Source organism: Hesperophylax consimilis, chromosome 13 (genome assembly GCF_061612785.1).
Source record: "Hesperophylax consimilis isolate HC1 chromosome 13, BYU_Hcon_1.0, whole genome shotgun sequence".
NCBI classification, from domain to species: domain Eukaryota; kingdom Metazoa; phylum Arthropoda; class Insecta; order Trichoptera; family Limnephilidae; genus Hesperophylax; species Hesperophylax consimilis.
This window is the reverse complement of record NC_142848.1, coordinates 7,591,719-7,606,707: the sequence shown is the minus strand read 5'-3', so window position 1 is coordinate 7,606,707 and position 14,989 is coordinate 7,591,719. Positions and strand designations below refer to the sequence as shown.

Below are 14,989 nucleotides of genomic sequence, written 5' to 3'. Positions count from 1 at the left end.
ACTTAGGGCAGGTCTACTAATATTCATATGTCTATGGGCATCAGGTATTTGCTATCCATTTTAATTTTTTTAAACAATTTGGTTTGGTATTTTGGCCTCAAATCCAAAGTTAAGTTTTGTATGAAAGAGACAAATATAAAAATTGAAATTTCACAAGGTTATGAAACATAATTGATAGGAAGAAATTAAAAAGAGGCAAACAGATAGATAAACATAATCAATAAAATCAATGTTCAAGTTGCAAGTTCAATATGCGATCAATGAATCACAGTTGAATGTAATTTGTAAGTTAGTTTAATGCTAAATAAATCAAATAGGTGGGAATCAAAAGAATTTGGTACAGTCATGCATAGTCACACGATATCTCGCTTTACGCGTTCTAAGCAAAAAAAAAACTTAACAAATATTCTAAAAATGACTAATCATCCAGTGGATCTTTTTTTCATTCGAAGAACCTAATAGAGATAACTAATAACATTACTTTTACTATAAATACATCTATTTTAGATGCCTTTTACAATTGACAAAAAACATGGTTTGACAGAAGATTGAACCTACCCAGGAACTGGAGTCGACACCTCTACCAACCTCGCCAAATCATGATCGGGTAGTAATGCCATCCGATTTCAGAGAAATGCGTATATGTACGCGTGTGAACAGGTGATTGCCACCAAAAGTTGTTAGAATGCATTGTCATCGACAACGAATCTATTTGCCGAGTTTCAGCTAAATCGGCCGTCGGAAGGTTGGTTGATTTCCGCATCCAAGATTTGCATTCATCAATTACCGAGTTTAGTCCTGGTGAAAGACCACCGTTCGGAATCGAAACGTTACGCGTTGCTTGAAGAGATGTTTGATGACAGTATCAAAATAACCCGGTAGGTACCCAACCTTCCCCTCCTCATTTCCTTCCTCTCAGCGCCACCATCAACTTTTTTTATTTACATTATAACCGCACAGGAATCCCTGAGAAAAATAATTTCCTATGTCATCTTTGCGGATGATGTATGGAGAGTTTTTTTGAGGACGAAGTGAACAAATCAAATCAATACTCAATTTGTAAAATACATTAATTGATATTTTTATCTACTACCTAATTAAGGTGACGATATCCGTTGCAATATATTATTACATGTTATTTTAGGTACCTATCTAATCAGATAATCCTATTCTTGTTAAGACTTGTACATATTTAAAGAAGTCAATAAATTATTTTTCCTGTAATAACTTAGGTATTCTTGACCACAAATTAGCCCTTTGACGCATGAACGTGGCGGCCAGACTCCACGAATATGTGTTTTGAAAAGGAAGTGTGTCTTTACTTTATATATATGTATATATATATATATATATATATATATATATATATATATATATAAATAAATCTTGTTATATCTACCGGTTACAATTTTTACTACAACAGCAAAAGTATTATTTTTTTTTGTCTAGAGCAACTGGGACTGATATCCTCAAGTTACGAGAGAGAAGGTTGTGGAGGGGGGTGCAACGAGGATGTTGATAGTGTAGAGCAGGTGTTCCCAACCTTTTTGTACTTTAGAGCACATTCTAAAATATCGGTAGGGTGGCGGGCACCACCTATTTTTAATCGACAAACTCGGGGCAGCAATCGCAATCAAAATGCCAACAACGCGGTTCCAGGCGGGGAATGCTATTTGCACGAATCCGAAGGTTGCAGGTTCAAATCGCGGCATGCGCAAGTAAATTTTAAGTGAGGATTTTTTGTTATTTCACAATTTATTCATTTCAAATAATATTTAGTATCCTGGCGGCTCGTTCCAGAGTGGAATATGCTTTCAGTATCGCCTTGGTGTAAGACCACGATTTAGAATCGAAACGTTGCTTGAAATGGCTTTAGCCGTGTTTGGTAAGCAGATCTGAATAGCCAGGTACTTCCCTACCTTCCTCTTCTTTATCTCATCCCCATCCCCACTACTTTCAGCCACACAACCTACTCCATTCGGGGATCCCATAATCGCTAGGATTAGTAGGGACTCTAGTGAGGTATTCACATAAAATATGTATATTTTAAAGTTTCATAGCTCATGATAGATTAATATCATATTGCCAGGAGATAATAGTTGCGTGACCCTAGAATAAAAATCGTCAAGTTTATTTTATATAATTTTAAACGTAAAATATATTTGAATACAGTTTTTTACATGCTTTTCGACTACCACTTCTAATATCTTTGACTACCACACTAGACACATGTCCGTATTCTGGTAGTCGAAATTTGTATATAATTATATAAATGTAATACATGTTCATTTGTTAATATATTATTTTGTTAAATGCATATGCATTTAATGCAATGTATTTGTAAAATAGGTAATACTTTTACTGGTTTTCTAGTTAAGTAGATTTCACAAGAATAAACCAACCGTATTGCAAACTGTTGATTTTAATGAGATAAAATAAATAGATATAAATATAAATGGGCGAATAAACAAAAGACTTTACTTGTTGATATAATGAAACTAAATATAAATTAATTAATTATTTTAAAATTAAATTTTAATCAGAATTTAAAAGAAAAAAATAATAATAAAGCAAATAAACTTAATTTAGTGATGTCAGGCATTCTTTAAAATACTTCCTTCCCTTCATAAATAACCAATTCTGAATATATAATATTAGGTATATGATCACATCAGTGGCGGACTAAGGTAGGGGCGGAGGGGGCGGCCCCCGGTCCTGGGGGGGGCCCCAAAGGCCTCCATGTTCCCTTGATCAAATCCTAAACAAGGCTTTAAGGCACCAGGACACTGTAAAAAAAATTTAAACTTTTTTTAATTTAATTTTTTGAAAGATGCACTTGTTAAGAATGCTCTTACAAAATGTTTTAAAGAAATTCGAAAAATTGACGGAGATAGATCATTTTTGTTATTTGTTTTTGGGGTGTTATGCCGTGTTGCGCTAACTCCTTCTTTAGCCAACGTTTCGGACAGCATTGCAGTGTCCATCATCAGGGCAGATGTGTTATTTGAGGTTGTGTTAAAATGTGAGCTTATGTATGAGGTTGTGATAAAATCCTGCCTTTTCTAGATATGGAGGTGATGCGAAAACACGATGGTAGCCTAGGGCATACTGTATATAGGAAACCAACCCATACGAATCGGTACTTACACGCTGATTCACACCACCACCCAGCGTAGAAGAGAGGACTTATCCATTTCAAGAATTTTCAAACAGTTCTTAAACCGAATTTTATTTTCGTTTTTTATGGAAAATTTTCATCGTTCATAAAAATTAAAAAAAATAGAATGGGGGCCCTTTATAAAACAATGCTTATGTGGTGTCATAGTCGGGGCCCCTAGGCAATACACTTATCGGGGCTCCTTTACCCTAGGGGCCCCTAGCCGATGCGTGGCCCATAGGCAGTGGCTTACACTGCCTAATCATTAGGCCCTAATGGACAATACGGCCCTGCCAGGGCCGTATTAAACATTTCGGGGCCCTTAGGCAATGTTCGTCTCGGGGTCCCTTTACCCTAGGGGTTCCTACCCGATGCGGGGCCCCTAGGCAGTTGCCTACACTGCCTTAAGCATAATACGGCCCTGGCCATAGTGACTGGATTTTCAAACAATTTAAGACTTGCAAATCGGATTTTTTTTTTGAGGATCGATTCGAATTTTAGTTTCCTCGTACATATCCGTATTTAAATTTCACTTGCAACATTATAACTAAATAAAAAAAAACACATATTAAAATGACATCAACTAACTGACTTTAAACTAGGGGGGGGGGTCATTCATCTTTGCCGCCCCGGGCCTCTGACGGGCTTAGTCCGCCACTGGGTCACATACAGGAAAGGAGTTGAAGTAGGTGAATCTAGTAAAAATAATGATAGGTATTTATGTTTACCATTCGAGAGATATTTATCGGGTGTTGCAAAAAGAATTTTTGCTGTGCAATTGAAATGATATCACACCACTAATATTGCGTTGTATATTGTAAAACTGACGCAAGCACTGCGAAATAACATGCGACCAAATATGTTTTACAAAGCTATTATTTATTAAATAATTGAGTGATCACGGCATCAATTTTGTAAATAAAAATACTGAATCTTTGACCTCCAAAACTTCAAATAAACTTCAGAAGATTTTCAAACTTCGTAAAAAGTTCGATTCAGCGTCTGCGCATGACTAAAGCTCCGGAGCTCTCCCATTGGCCAGAACTACCTCGGAGGGGTAGGAGAGGTGCGGGGCCAGTAAAGGCTCAGTCAATTATTATTATTATACCCAGTCCGTCAGTTGGCGAAGGAACGCCAATCGCGCAGGTTGTGTTTCGTAGGGCACTACGCAATTACACAAGTTAAACTTCGGGAAAATACTGGACTCTCGTATTTTGTGAGGGGACAATTTATTATTATTACTCGAGGTGAATGCATCAAGTGGTGTTACCGGGGTGCCTGTGATCAGTGTTCGAAATATTCAGTTAAATAACTGTAAGTTTGTTTGAAAGGTTTCAAAAAATGTTTTGTGTTTGTTTTTTAAATTTTATTAGTTATTTTATGAGATAAAGTTTTTTAGTCGTGTTAGAATATTTTTTGTGACGTGCAATTTTACTCAATCGTTTTTTCAACCTTATTTAATTTATTTATTTTGTTATTATTTTCGAATTTAATAATCTGATTATTTATATAAATTTAACTTTTTTTAATTGGGCGTTTTTAAAGCAAAATAGCTTTTAGTGCTTTTATTTATTACGAAATCTTTTGAAAGCTCGAACAATCATGAAACTTTATGGGTGTTAAAAAAAGTGTTTTTTTTTTTACATATTTTAAAATTTTATTTAATATCAATGTTTGCGATACTTATTTTAGATTTTTAGAATTGATGATGTTCGCACATGAAATTTGCACAAATTAGATCGTTTTGTTGAAGAGCCAAAAAATCTACTATTTTGAACTTGCACAATCACTTCTCATATTCTAACCAGAGTCCAGGAGATTGACAAGTTTAAACCTGAGCGAATAGGACTTCGTTAGAATTTATTAATATTTCTACCCATTTGACTATATACCTAAACCTTTTTGCGATGGAAATAATAATTAAAAAAAACATATTCATTATCGATTTATTAAAATCTGAATTTTAAGCTTCTCACCTAATTATTAATTTGATAAAGTAAATACGTAGGTAACTACTCAAAATTGCGCAATAACTAATAATGTATTCGTTATAATGCTACAGGCTTCCAAAACTTATTTATTTACTATTCAAGTGTCATTACAAATAAATAAAAAAATAAGCACTTTCTGCTTGTAAAAATTTGATCTTTCCGGTACATGCAATTCATCACGATGTTTCACATCAGATCGATAGAATTACAAAACATTTTAATGATACATGATAACTCATGTTCTGGAGTGTCACATTTATTTATTATTTATAAATAACTAGCTGACGTATACCTGACGTTACCCGACTTTTCTCTACTCTCAATAAATATAATATTAATGTATTATATAACCGTTCGGAAGAAATTCTCTAAATTATAATGAAAAATCAAAATCCATTGCGTACTTTAGAAATAGCTTAGTAATAAGAAGAAAAAAACTTTATTTTATACTATTTAGAGATAATTAAATTTATTCATAATTATTCATCGAAATTCTATTAACCTTAAAAATGACTGCTAATTTAAAAAAAAATAAGTGACAAGATAACCAAGATACTGAACTTTTTAAGTTACCATACAAGCTTTTTACTATCACGAATGGACTTAGTTTATATCTGAGGGCTTTCCGAGGATCAAACTCTCGATCTCCGGATCTATAACCGTGCTTCCCGACTGGGAAAAATCTAAAATAAAATCCATTTGCTGTTATGGATCAGATTCATAATAATAAATAGAAAGCTCTAATAGTCTGTTTGGAGTTTATTACCGAATGAAATACAAGTTAAGTAGTGTTAGTCCGAGACGAATCTTTAAATAAAGCCTTAAAGTAAGTAATCTAAAAGCCCGTTTAGTCAAATTCAATTATATTGATTGTCGAATCGTCCGGTGTTGGTTCGAGCAGCTTGGAGCTTCGCGAGGCGAACACTGCGACATCTTAATTAATGGACGGCAATAATTGGGACTTGAATGGAAAGTAATAATTAATCCAGAAGTAGACCTAAATAAGACATTTTAAAGTGAAAGCTGAGGAATCTGTTTTAAACTTTTCCCATTTTCCTCTCGGCATTTTTTTCCCTATGAATATTAAAACGTTGAAGGGAGCGTATCGGACAGAATTGAGAATTAATTTCAGATTGTTTAGGTACATTTTTCAATTAAGTATTTACGTGGTGGGCGATTAAATGTCGATTTATATTTTATACTGGGGAGGTGGATTTATTTAGACTTTTTCGTTTATGGAATACGTTTTCAAAACACATAATGTGAAGTTTTTGGTATGTGGGAATGCTTTTGTAAATTGGCAGTATCGTCTTAAAGGACAACAAATCACGACAATAAATCATATTCGGAAAAGGGTTTTTGAATGAAATTACGATCTCCTAACAAGTGACGTTCTAAAAATTGTACAACAGTTACTATGTACGTAAATTAAAATTTTATAATTAATCTGCTCGATTTCCTCAATAATTATTGAAACATTAAATTGCACCAAGTATTTAATCTTACGAATCTATTAAAATGGTGATTTAGCCTAGTCTCTATTTGTAGTATAAAATTTAGTCTCTATCCGCGCCTGTCTGTTTGTGCGCTTAGTCTGTCTAAACTACGCAACGGATTTTGACAGGGATTTTACTATCATTTAGAGAATTTCAATTTAAAACATGAATATTATATTTATGGAAAGTAGAGAGCAACACCGGGTACACTTCAGCTAGTTGTTCACTAAAATACCCCGCCTTTGGCAATAAGACAAATATTAACGGTGTGTCAATGAATAAAAACAATAAATATTTATCAACAATAAAAAAGCGAAAAGTTCTATTTTTTTTAATAAATATGCAACTCGGTGCTACCTACATTGGAATCTGAAAATCCATGTACAGAGATAACCACAAATTAAAAAGTGTAACTTCTTAGAAATATTAAAAGAATTTATGGCAATCAAGTACAGATAAAAATTTGAATAAAATGCTATCATTAACTCGCAGATATGATTTAAATATGTAACCACATTCTTGTTGTAAATTTGACATATTTTTATTCCAAGTGTAAGTATCGAATATCTTGCAATTATTTTCCATTTTACATTTAGGAATATTTTTAATATTGGAATAACCCGACCTAACCCATTACCGTGAAAATAATATGAATGTGTTTGCAATCAATAATCTCGCTCGTTTGGAATGGGTACAATTTCACTATGGTGTAATTATGCGTTTTGTGCAAGTTTCTACAAGATATTTTTTGAATGTAAGTAGGTATCTATCAGCTCCAGAGGTAAAGTCATTCAATAGACTGAGTCATTCTCATAAATAACGCGCTAAGAAATGGCTAAGAATCGTTTATAGAATAATAATTTTTATATGTGACTGACTACGTGTGAGAATAAATTTATTCAATGCCCATTTGTAAAATAATGTATTAGGTATTGATTAAGTTCGGTAAAGTTATGTGTTGCGAATTTAGAAGTTATTTATTTACCGTAAAATATGATTAATTCTACTTTATTACTTATTACAAAACGTCATGAATTTCAGTACCCTTTTATTGATATTTTCAAAACGTTTATTTAATCAAATGTTACATTTATGTAGTGTTACAAAATTTTGTGAAATTTAAAAAACGTTCTCAATTACACAAATATTTTAAAATACATTTTTTCTCCCACTATCTATATGACCCGTCGTCTTTTGTCACACAAAACATAAATTAGGATTTGACGCCGAAATATCCAAATAAAAACTGAATAATTTTTTATCACGACGCATAGCAAGTATCTAGTACGGACATGTACTTTTCATTTATTTATTTTTGTTTTAAATTATGATAAATTATGATAGACAAAAATCATTAAAGATTTCAATTTTGCAGGAATTTAGATACAGCTTTTTTGAGTGAAATATAATTATAAAAAAAATTATTTGACCTATCTACTGTGTTTAATACAATGATAAATAAAATAAAAAATTAAAGTTATAAACAAATATCATTCTGAGGGTATTAAATTGAATATAAAACACGATCAATTTACGCAGGAACCCAAATTTGTCGAATAAACATTTAATTAAAAAAATTATACAAAGAACGCTTTTTTACGATGTTTTAATTTTTAAATTTATATTTCATTACATTAACATAGTATGTTGATACGTTGATAATGATTACTTTTTAAAATTTACTTTTTTATTATCTCAGGTTAGTTATGTATTTTGGTTTAAAATATTATAAATCAAGTTTTGTATGAAAACGGCCGCCCACTATTACCATTATAATATATTCACCATATCCTATTTACACCAAATAACGCATTTTATGCAGTATTAGGATAGTATAATAATTTCTTATTTTTTGTGGAAACTTTACTGGTTCATGCAAATATGTGAAATGTAAAAATTTATATAAAATATGTTTAATTGTTTACTTCCTTATAAACTAAATAAAAAAATAGTAATAATATTACTCGAAAGTGAATGGTAGAAGTCAGGGTCGCCTGATGAAGTAAGTAAATCAAATACCTTCTTGAGTCGGATCATGTGTCACGAGAAGACACAGAATAGCAGAAAAGAGCATAATTAATTTATTAATAATTAGACATTTTGGGTCGGAAGGGGTGTGGTGTTGGCGGTTCGGCGGAGTGACCGGTAATGACATGTGACAGATAAAAAAATATCGTTTTTGAAGAAAAAAGTCACCCTGTTACCAAAATTTCAATCACTTTTTTGATACAAATAATGTTAGTAATCACCGGTTAAAGTAAGTCACGTACGTCTTTTAGCATCTGTATACATAATATGTATGTATGTAAATTGTACAGATATGACATATAATGTCGTAATCAAAGTGGGGAAGTATAAAAATTCTCTATTTATATGACTATTCAGTTAACGATATCCTCGTGTGATACCATAGAGCTATACAATACCAATGTATGAGATAAGCAGGTAGGATGTTGCGTGGGTCAGTCGCTGCTCACTATTATAGTAGTCCTAGAGAGAGTTCGTACGTGACGTCATCGTTCTATTATCTTCCGTCTTTTTCGTTTTCATACAAGACGCGTGAGAAGAAAGATTACGTTTGTACGCCCTCTAGCTGGTCGACTATAAATAATACTCGCTACGTGCAAGGCAACGCAAATTCTGCCCTCATTGTGAAATCCTTGTTGCTATGCGAATATTACATAGGTATATGCAGTGGCGTAGCTAGGTAACCAAGGGCCCTGGGGCAAATTAAAAAAATGGGGCCCCACTTCTATGTAAACTGATTAGGTTTTATCATATAAAAATATGAAATATACAGACACTTTAATAATGCTAAGCTACTTAAGCTCTTTTTTGTGCACTGCAGACTGCAGGGCAGGTAAGAAAAATATTAAACAGTAATAACATAAATTACAATTAATACTTGGTGTAGGTTTGGCTAATACAACGAAATAGAGAAGATTCAAGGGCTTATTATATAAAGGTCGGGCCTACCAACTGACAAAATAACAATTATATTTACAATTTTTTTCTAGCTTTAGTTTTCGCAAAAGTATCAATGACTTCGTTTAAATCCAGGCTTGATGCGGTTTTGTTTTCAATTGCTATTAGCGATAAATGTCGGAGTCGAGTTTGGCCCATCTTAATTCTTGAATAATTTTTTATTATTTTTAATTTGCTAAATGATCTTTCAGCTGCTGCAGAAGTAACAGGAATTGTAAAGAATAATAACATTGCTGTAAATACTTCCGTTAGGTCGCATTCTAGCACTCCATATTTGCTCATTATTTCCTCACATAATTGGTGAACAGTCCATGCTTGAGTTAGTTGAGGTAAAACTAGATGGTAAATATTAATAAATTGAAGTGAAAAACTAGGGCCTATTATATCTGAATATTTTCTTTGGAATTCGTCACACTTTTGTAATAAAGTTGCTTCATCAACATGTAATAAAAATGTTGGTGTTAGAAAATCGAATATATGACAGACTGCACTCATACCAATAAAACGTGTATCTAATTGAGATATTACTGTGTCTAGTACATTATTGAAAATCTCAATTTTAAATATTTTTTCTCGGTTTGGAAATCGATGATCAGCAGCTAATTCATCAAAATGTTTTTAAACCTTTTTTTTGCCTTTTTTCTTGAAAATGGGTATCAATACCATATTTTCTTGCAGTTTCACTGGCTTTGCACTTGAATAATTAGAAATCATTTCTATAAATGTGCAACTTTGCTTTGGTCTCTGCTAAAACTTTACTCGCCTCGCCCAAATTGATGTTTCATTTTTGTAAAGTTTTGGATGCATAATTGATGTCGTTCAATACACTGTGCATGAATTCGCAAAGCAACACGCACTCGAAATTTAGTACTCTGCTTCACTACGCTCATCTTTATTAGGACTCTTTAGAACTATTTCTGATAATGCTTTGATAATATCAAAATAACGAAGGTTTATAGCAGATATCGTATTGACCCTACTGGACCATCTAGTCGGATTTAGTTTTTTTAGAGTGGTGTCCGATTCGCCAGTGAATTTTGGCAGTAGATCCCAACGTTTGATGCTGTTTCCTGAATTTAGCTGAATTTAGGGGAATTCCCTAGGCATAACTTTTGAATTTCTCTCAACTTAGTTATCATGATTAAAGTGGGGTTGCAAGTTGCAACCTGTCATATTTATTTTGAAAATGGGATAAATTTCCAAAAGTTCAGTTTGATCGAGATTTCTGGTAAGGATTCGAGGGCCCCCTGAGCTTGAGGGCCCCGGGGCACTGCCCCGCGTAGCCCCTAGGTAGCTACGCCGCTGGGTATATGTGACCAGATATCGATCATTTTCGTCATGCATTTAGTAGGTAGGTACGAAGGTACCCGTGTTTCCGCTTGAAAAGCTAACGTTATATTATTTATCTTTTCCATGTTAGGTTTATGGTGTATTTGTTCACGTATTGTTTATTCAGTTGAAAGGATTGTGTTTTGTGGGGCTTTTTCTATAGTTTTTTTACGGGTGTTTCGTGACTTAATTATAATTAATGGCTAATTTCCATGCGGCCGTTTTTTTTGCCAAATACCGCGTCAAGAGAACTTTACATGGCATAATTATTGTCGTAAATTACTTTATGTACCGTATGGATAAATTATTACTAAAACAAGTGAAAATTCATAAAACTAACTTTTATCCGCTGCTTCCTTCTTGTGCACGGAGTAAAAGGACTATTGTTAATTAATTAAGAATCTCTACAAAATATTCGTAATCCCGGTTAAAAACGGGATTGCAGGCACAACAAATGAATTAACAGGTTTCCTGATAAACTTTTTGTAAATTACTTACTTCTCAATAAATTGGCAATAGTCATTTATCTCCGTGCAGGGAGAAATTACTGTGCGAAGAATTTTCTCGAAGGAATTAAATGTTTTTTTTCTGTGATGAAAATGTCATCTCTGGGGATACTGTGTGTAGGGTCTTTTTGACGAGAGGAAAGAGTGAACGCTCTTGTTGTAGGAGAAAGGAAACATAGGTTGGCTAATCGCTCCACAGTCGAGCTGTTGAACTCAAGAACGAGACGTAAAAGCGACCCGTTTTTATTCGACAAATGTACATGTTGGGCGTGCGTTTGGCGTGTTAAATTAGTGACGATATAATAATGAACGGGATTACAATTTCACAATATTTTATAGAGATGGCATTAATATATTAAATTATGATTGATTTTCATCATTATAGCTAATTAATTTAAATAAGTATCTACATATTAATGGTCAGTTGGTTTTAACGACACCTCTGGGTGATTTTCCATGGGGCGCTTATTTATTTTTTCCGGCTTGAATTTTTTTTTATTGGATTTCGGAAATAGAGAAAAATTGGATTCCCCATATTATAGTAAAATAGAGACACAGCTATCTTATATAATATGTCTTGATTATAAATTTCTCCTGTCAATAATTTCTCACAGTGTCGCAATGTCTAGTGAGTAACTCTGTTGTCATTATCGTAAAAGACGATTGGAATTATTCATAACATACCTATCTCTATTAATTTGTCGATAAAGGAATTATGAATTCGATTGCATTTATCTTATCATAAACTCTGCTTATACAATATTAACGATTTACTTCCATTTAAAAAAAAAGGTAGGTAGGTACCTACCTACTTGAAAAATACAAAAATAGTTTGGGCAAATTACTTTTTACCTACGTACCTAATATCTACGTAGATACCAAACTTCATAGTGAACGTAGTACTAGATACCAAACATTATAGTGAACATAGTACTAGATACCAAACATTATAGTGAACATAGTACTAGATACTAAACTTCATAGTGAACATAGTACTAGATACTAAACTTCATAGTGAACATAGTACTAGATACTAAACTTCATAGTGAACATAATACTAGATACTAAACTTTATAGTAGACATTTAACCGGGTGGGGTTAGTAAATGCACGGAGAAAAATGAGTACCTATTGCTGATTTATTAAGAATATGTTCAACTTATTGTTGATAATCAGGTTAAAAACGGGATTGCAGGTCCTTAACGAATGTATAAATAGGTTTCCTGATAAACTTTTAGTAAAATAGCAATATACCTATCATCACCATGTCGGAACGCGTGTTCCTAATATCCTAATGTTTTCGGTTTTATCAGGTACACGAACACGTGTTCCGATGTATTTACTTACTGATTACATTCCAATTGGTAGTGTATGGCGAGCGATATGCTGAAATAGACCAAGCCATGATGCGTGTAGCGCAATGTGTCGCCTACCTAAAGCGTTGAGCGCGCATTGATTACCAGTAATGTTTTCTTAAATGACGGCAGAAATATGTCGAGATTTGAGTTGGGAAAAAGATTTTGAATGTTTGTTAAAGTTCGATAAAAATTACTTTAGACGTAAAATTACATGTTTGATGTCTAAATTGCTATGTGAAATGTTTTTAATACGTGATGATGTACATAATATATAACTTGAAATCACCCTAAAATGATCATTTGTCGTGTATTAGTATGTATGAGACGGTTTATGAATGTGAATCAATCAATGAGCGTGCGACAATTTAGAGTTGTGTGGCGATGAATCCTGTCTGCTTACCCCTGCGAGAAATGGCGTGATGGTTAGTTTGTTCGTTGTTATTAATAAGATGTCATTCTGCTGCAAGATATAGGTAAAAATGTTATTCCTAAAGAGTAGAAGCGCAAAAGGTAAAGCAATCGAATCTAACAATATTTTTTCTGCTTCTTTCAGGCACCTGAAAAACCTGAATTCGTCAAAGTCCAATTCAAGAAAAAAAATTGAACGCTGCAAGTTCGAACACCGCCGATTCGAATCTCGTCCGGTAGGTGCTGCCCCCAGCGGCCGTCAAACAAGTTACGGCCATTCCGCGCACTGTCACGATACTCGGCACGGTTGAGTCAGTATGGCAAGAGAAGCCGAGTGTAGCGGAGCAATCGCGCGAAACTTTCCCGATTGTAACATCGCGTCAACATAATTCAATTGCGATCTTTTTTATAAGTGAAAAAAAAATCATCTTTTTTTTTTGCGCAAAAAAATTACGTTTTGAGAGACAAAATTATAATTCAAAATACATTTTTTGGCTGGTGTAAAATGAAAAGTGTTATTTTTGAAACTGTAAATTAGTGTAAAAAGTGGATTGGTTCAGATAATAATTGTATGGGCGCTGCATCCTGCTGACAGTTGTGTTTACCTTCGCAAGTGTCAGAAAGTACTGTTTGGTGGTGTGTGCTGTCTGCGTGTGTATTGGTGTGGAGCTAGTGCGCACGCCCGGCGCTGATTGGCCAGGCCGCCTGGAGGGGGGAACAGCTGAGAGCTCGCTTGTATATTGACAGAGCGATCCACGTTGTTGTCAGTCGGTTTTCCGAAGTCGCTGAGAGCGGTAGCTTTTGCCCAACGTAGAGCAAAATTCATACGATTCGTGACGCGAAGTTTTTTTTTCGTTCAGCGGGAGAATACGGAATTATTATAGACGCGTCGAAGGAGATCCTTCATTGGAATGAGCCATCCGAATTATTGGAACTTTTAACCGAGTGCGGAGACATTATTGTTAAACATGATCGACCACGAGGACAATACTGAAGCGCTCCCTTCGATTAACTTTCTGATGTTCAGGATATAACTCGATTAAAGTGAACTTTTACAACATTTCTCCTGGATGTTATAATTTGAAGAGAGACTCTGACAGAGCGGCAAACAGTGATGGTGTACAATACAAACTCTGAAAAGTTGACATTTTACGCAAATAACATTTAGGAGTTTTCGGTTCAATCGAGTGAATATCAGGATTGAAGATTTATTACTAATTTTTCACCGAATAGCCCCAAAGCGATTGGAACTAAACAATTACAAAAAACTAAAACATTTCAAAATTTAAAAAAAATATAATTTACGTATGTGATTTTCGAAATTTTTCCAAGTGAAGTGAATAAAATCTGATTTAATTTTTTGGAGAAATTAGGAGATAAAACAATAATAGTGAAGATGGTTCCTCAGCAATTAGCGGACGGGAGGTCTACAAGTCCCTCTTCCTCCGGCAGACAGGCGGCCAACAACATGTTCGGATCACAAATGGTTGACAAGAATTCATCCACTCCTTACACTGATGCTACTCAGGTACAAATTTATACAATTTTTGTTTTTAGAATTTTTAGGTATTTTTTTAATTTAAAAAAAATTTATATATAAATGTTAAAAAATATATATTAAAACATTTTTATATTCGATATCGACATTCTAGGACCGTGTTCAGGGCCGTGTTTCAAAAATAATGTTGCCGTGATTTTCCAAGTGTAATTTCTATAGGCATATCTTGTTTGTTTCATGTCATTTTCCAAGAATTTCGAAA

At 33.7% G+C, this 14,989-nt stretch overlaps 1 protein-coding gene across 1 annotated transcript in view; it reads left to right on the top strand.

Moving 5' to 3' along the window:
• The first annotated feature begins 4,291 nt into the window (after positions 1–4,291).
• Positions 4,292–14,989, top strand: part of LOC149418372 (uncharacterized) — a 124,545-nt gene continuing 113,847 nt past the window's right edge. The window contains exons 1-2 of the mRNA XM_089638746.1: positions 4,292–4,471; positions 13,375–14,757. Coding sequence (XP_089494872.1) covers positions 14,626–14,757 — 132 coding nt within the window. The 5' untranslated portion in view covers positions 4,292–4,471; positions 13,375–14,625. The remainder of the gene's footprint in view (positions 4,472–13,374; positions 14,758–14,989) is intronic.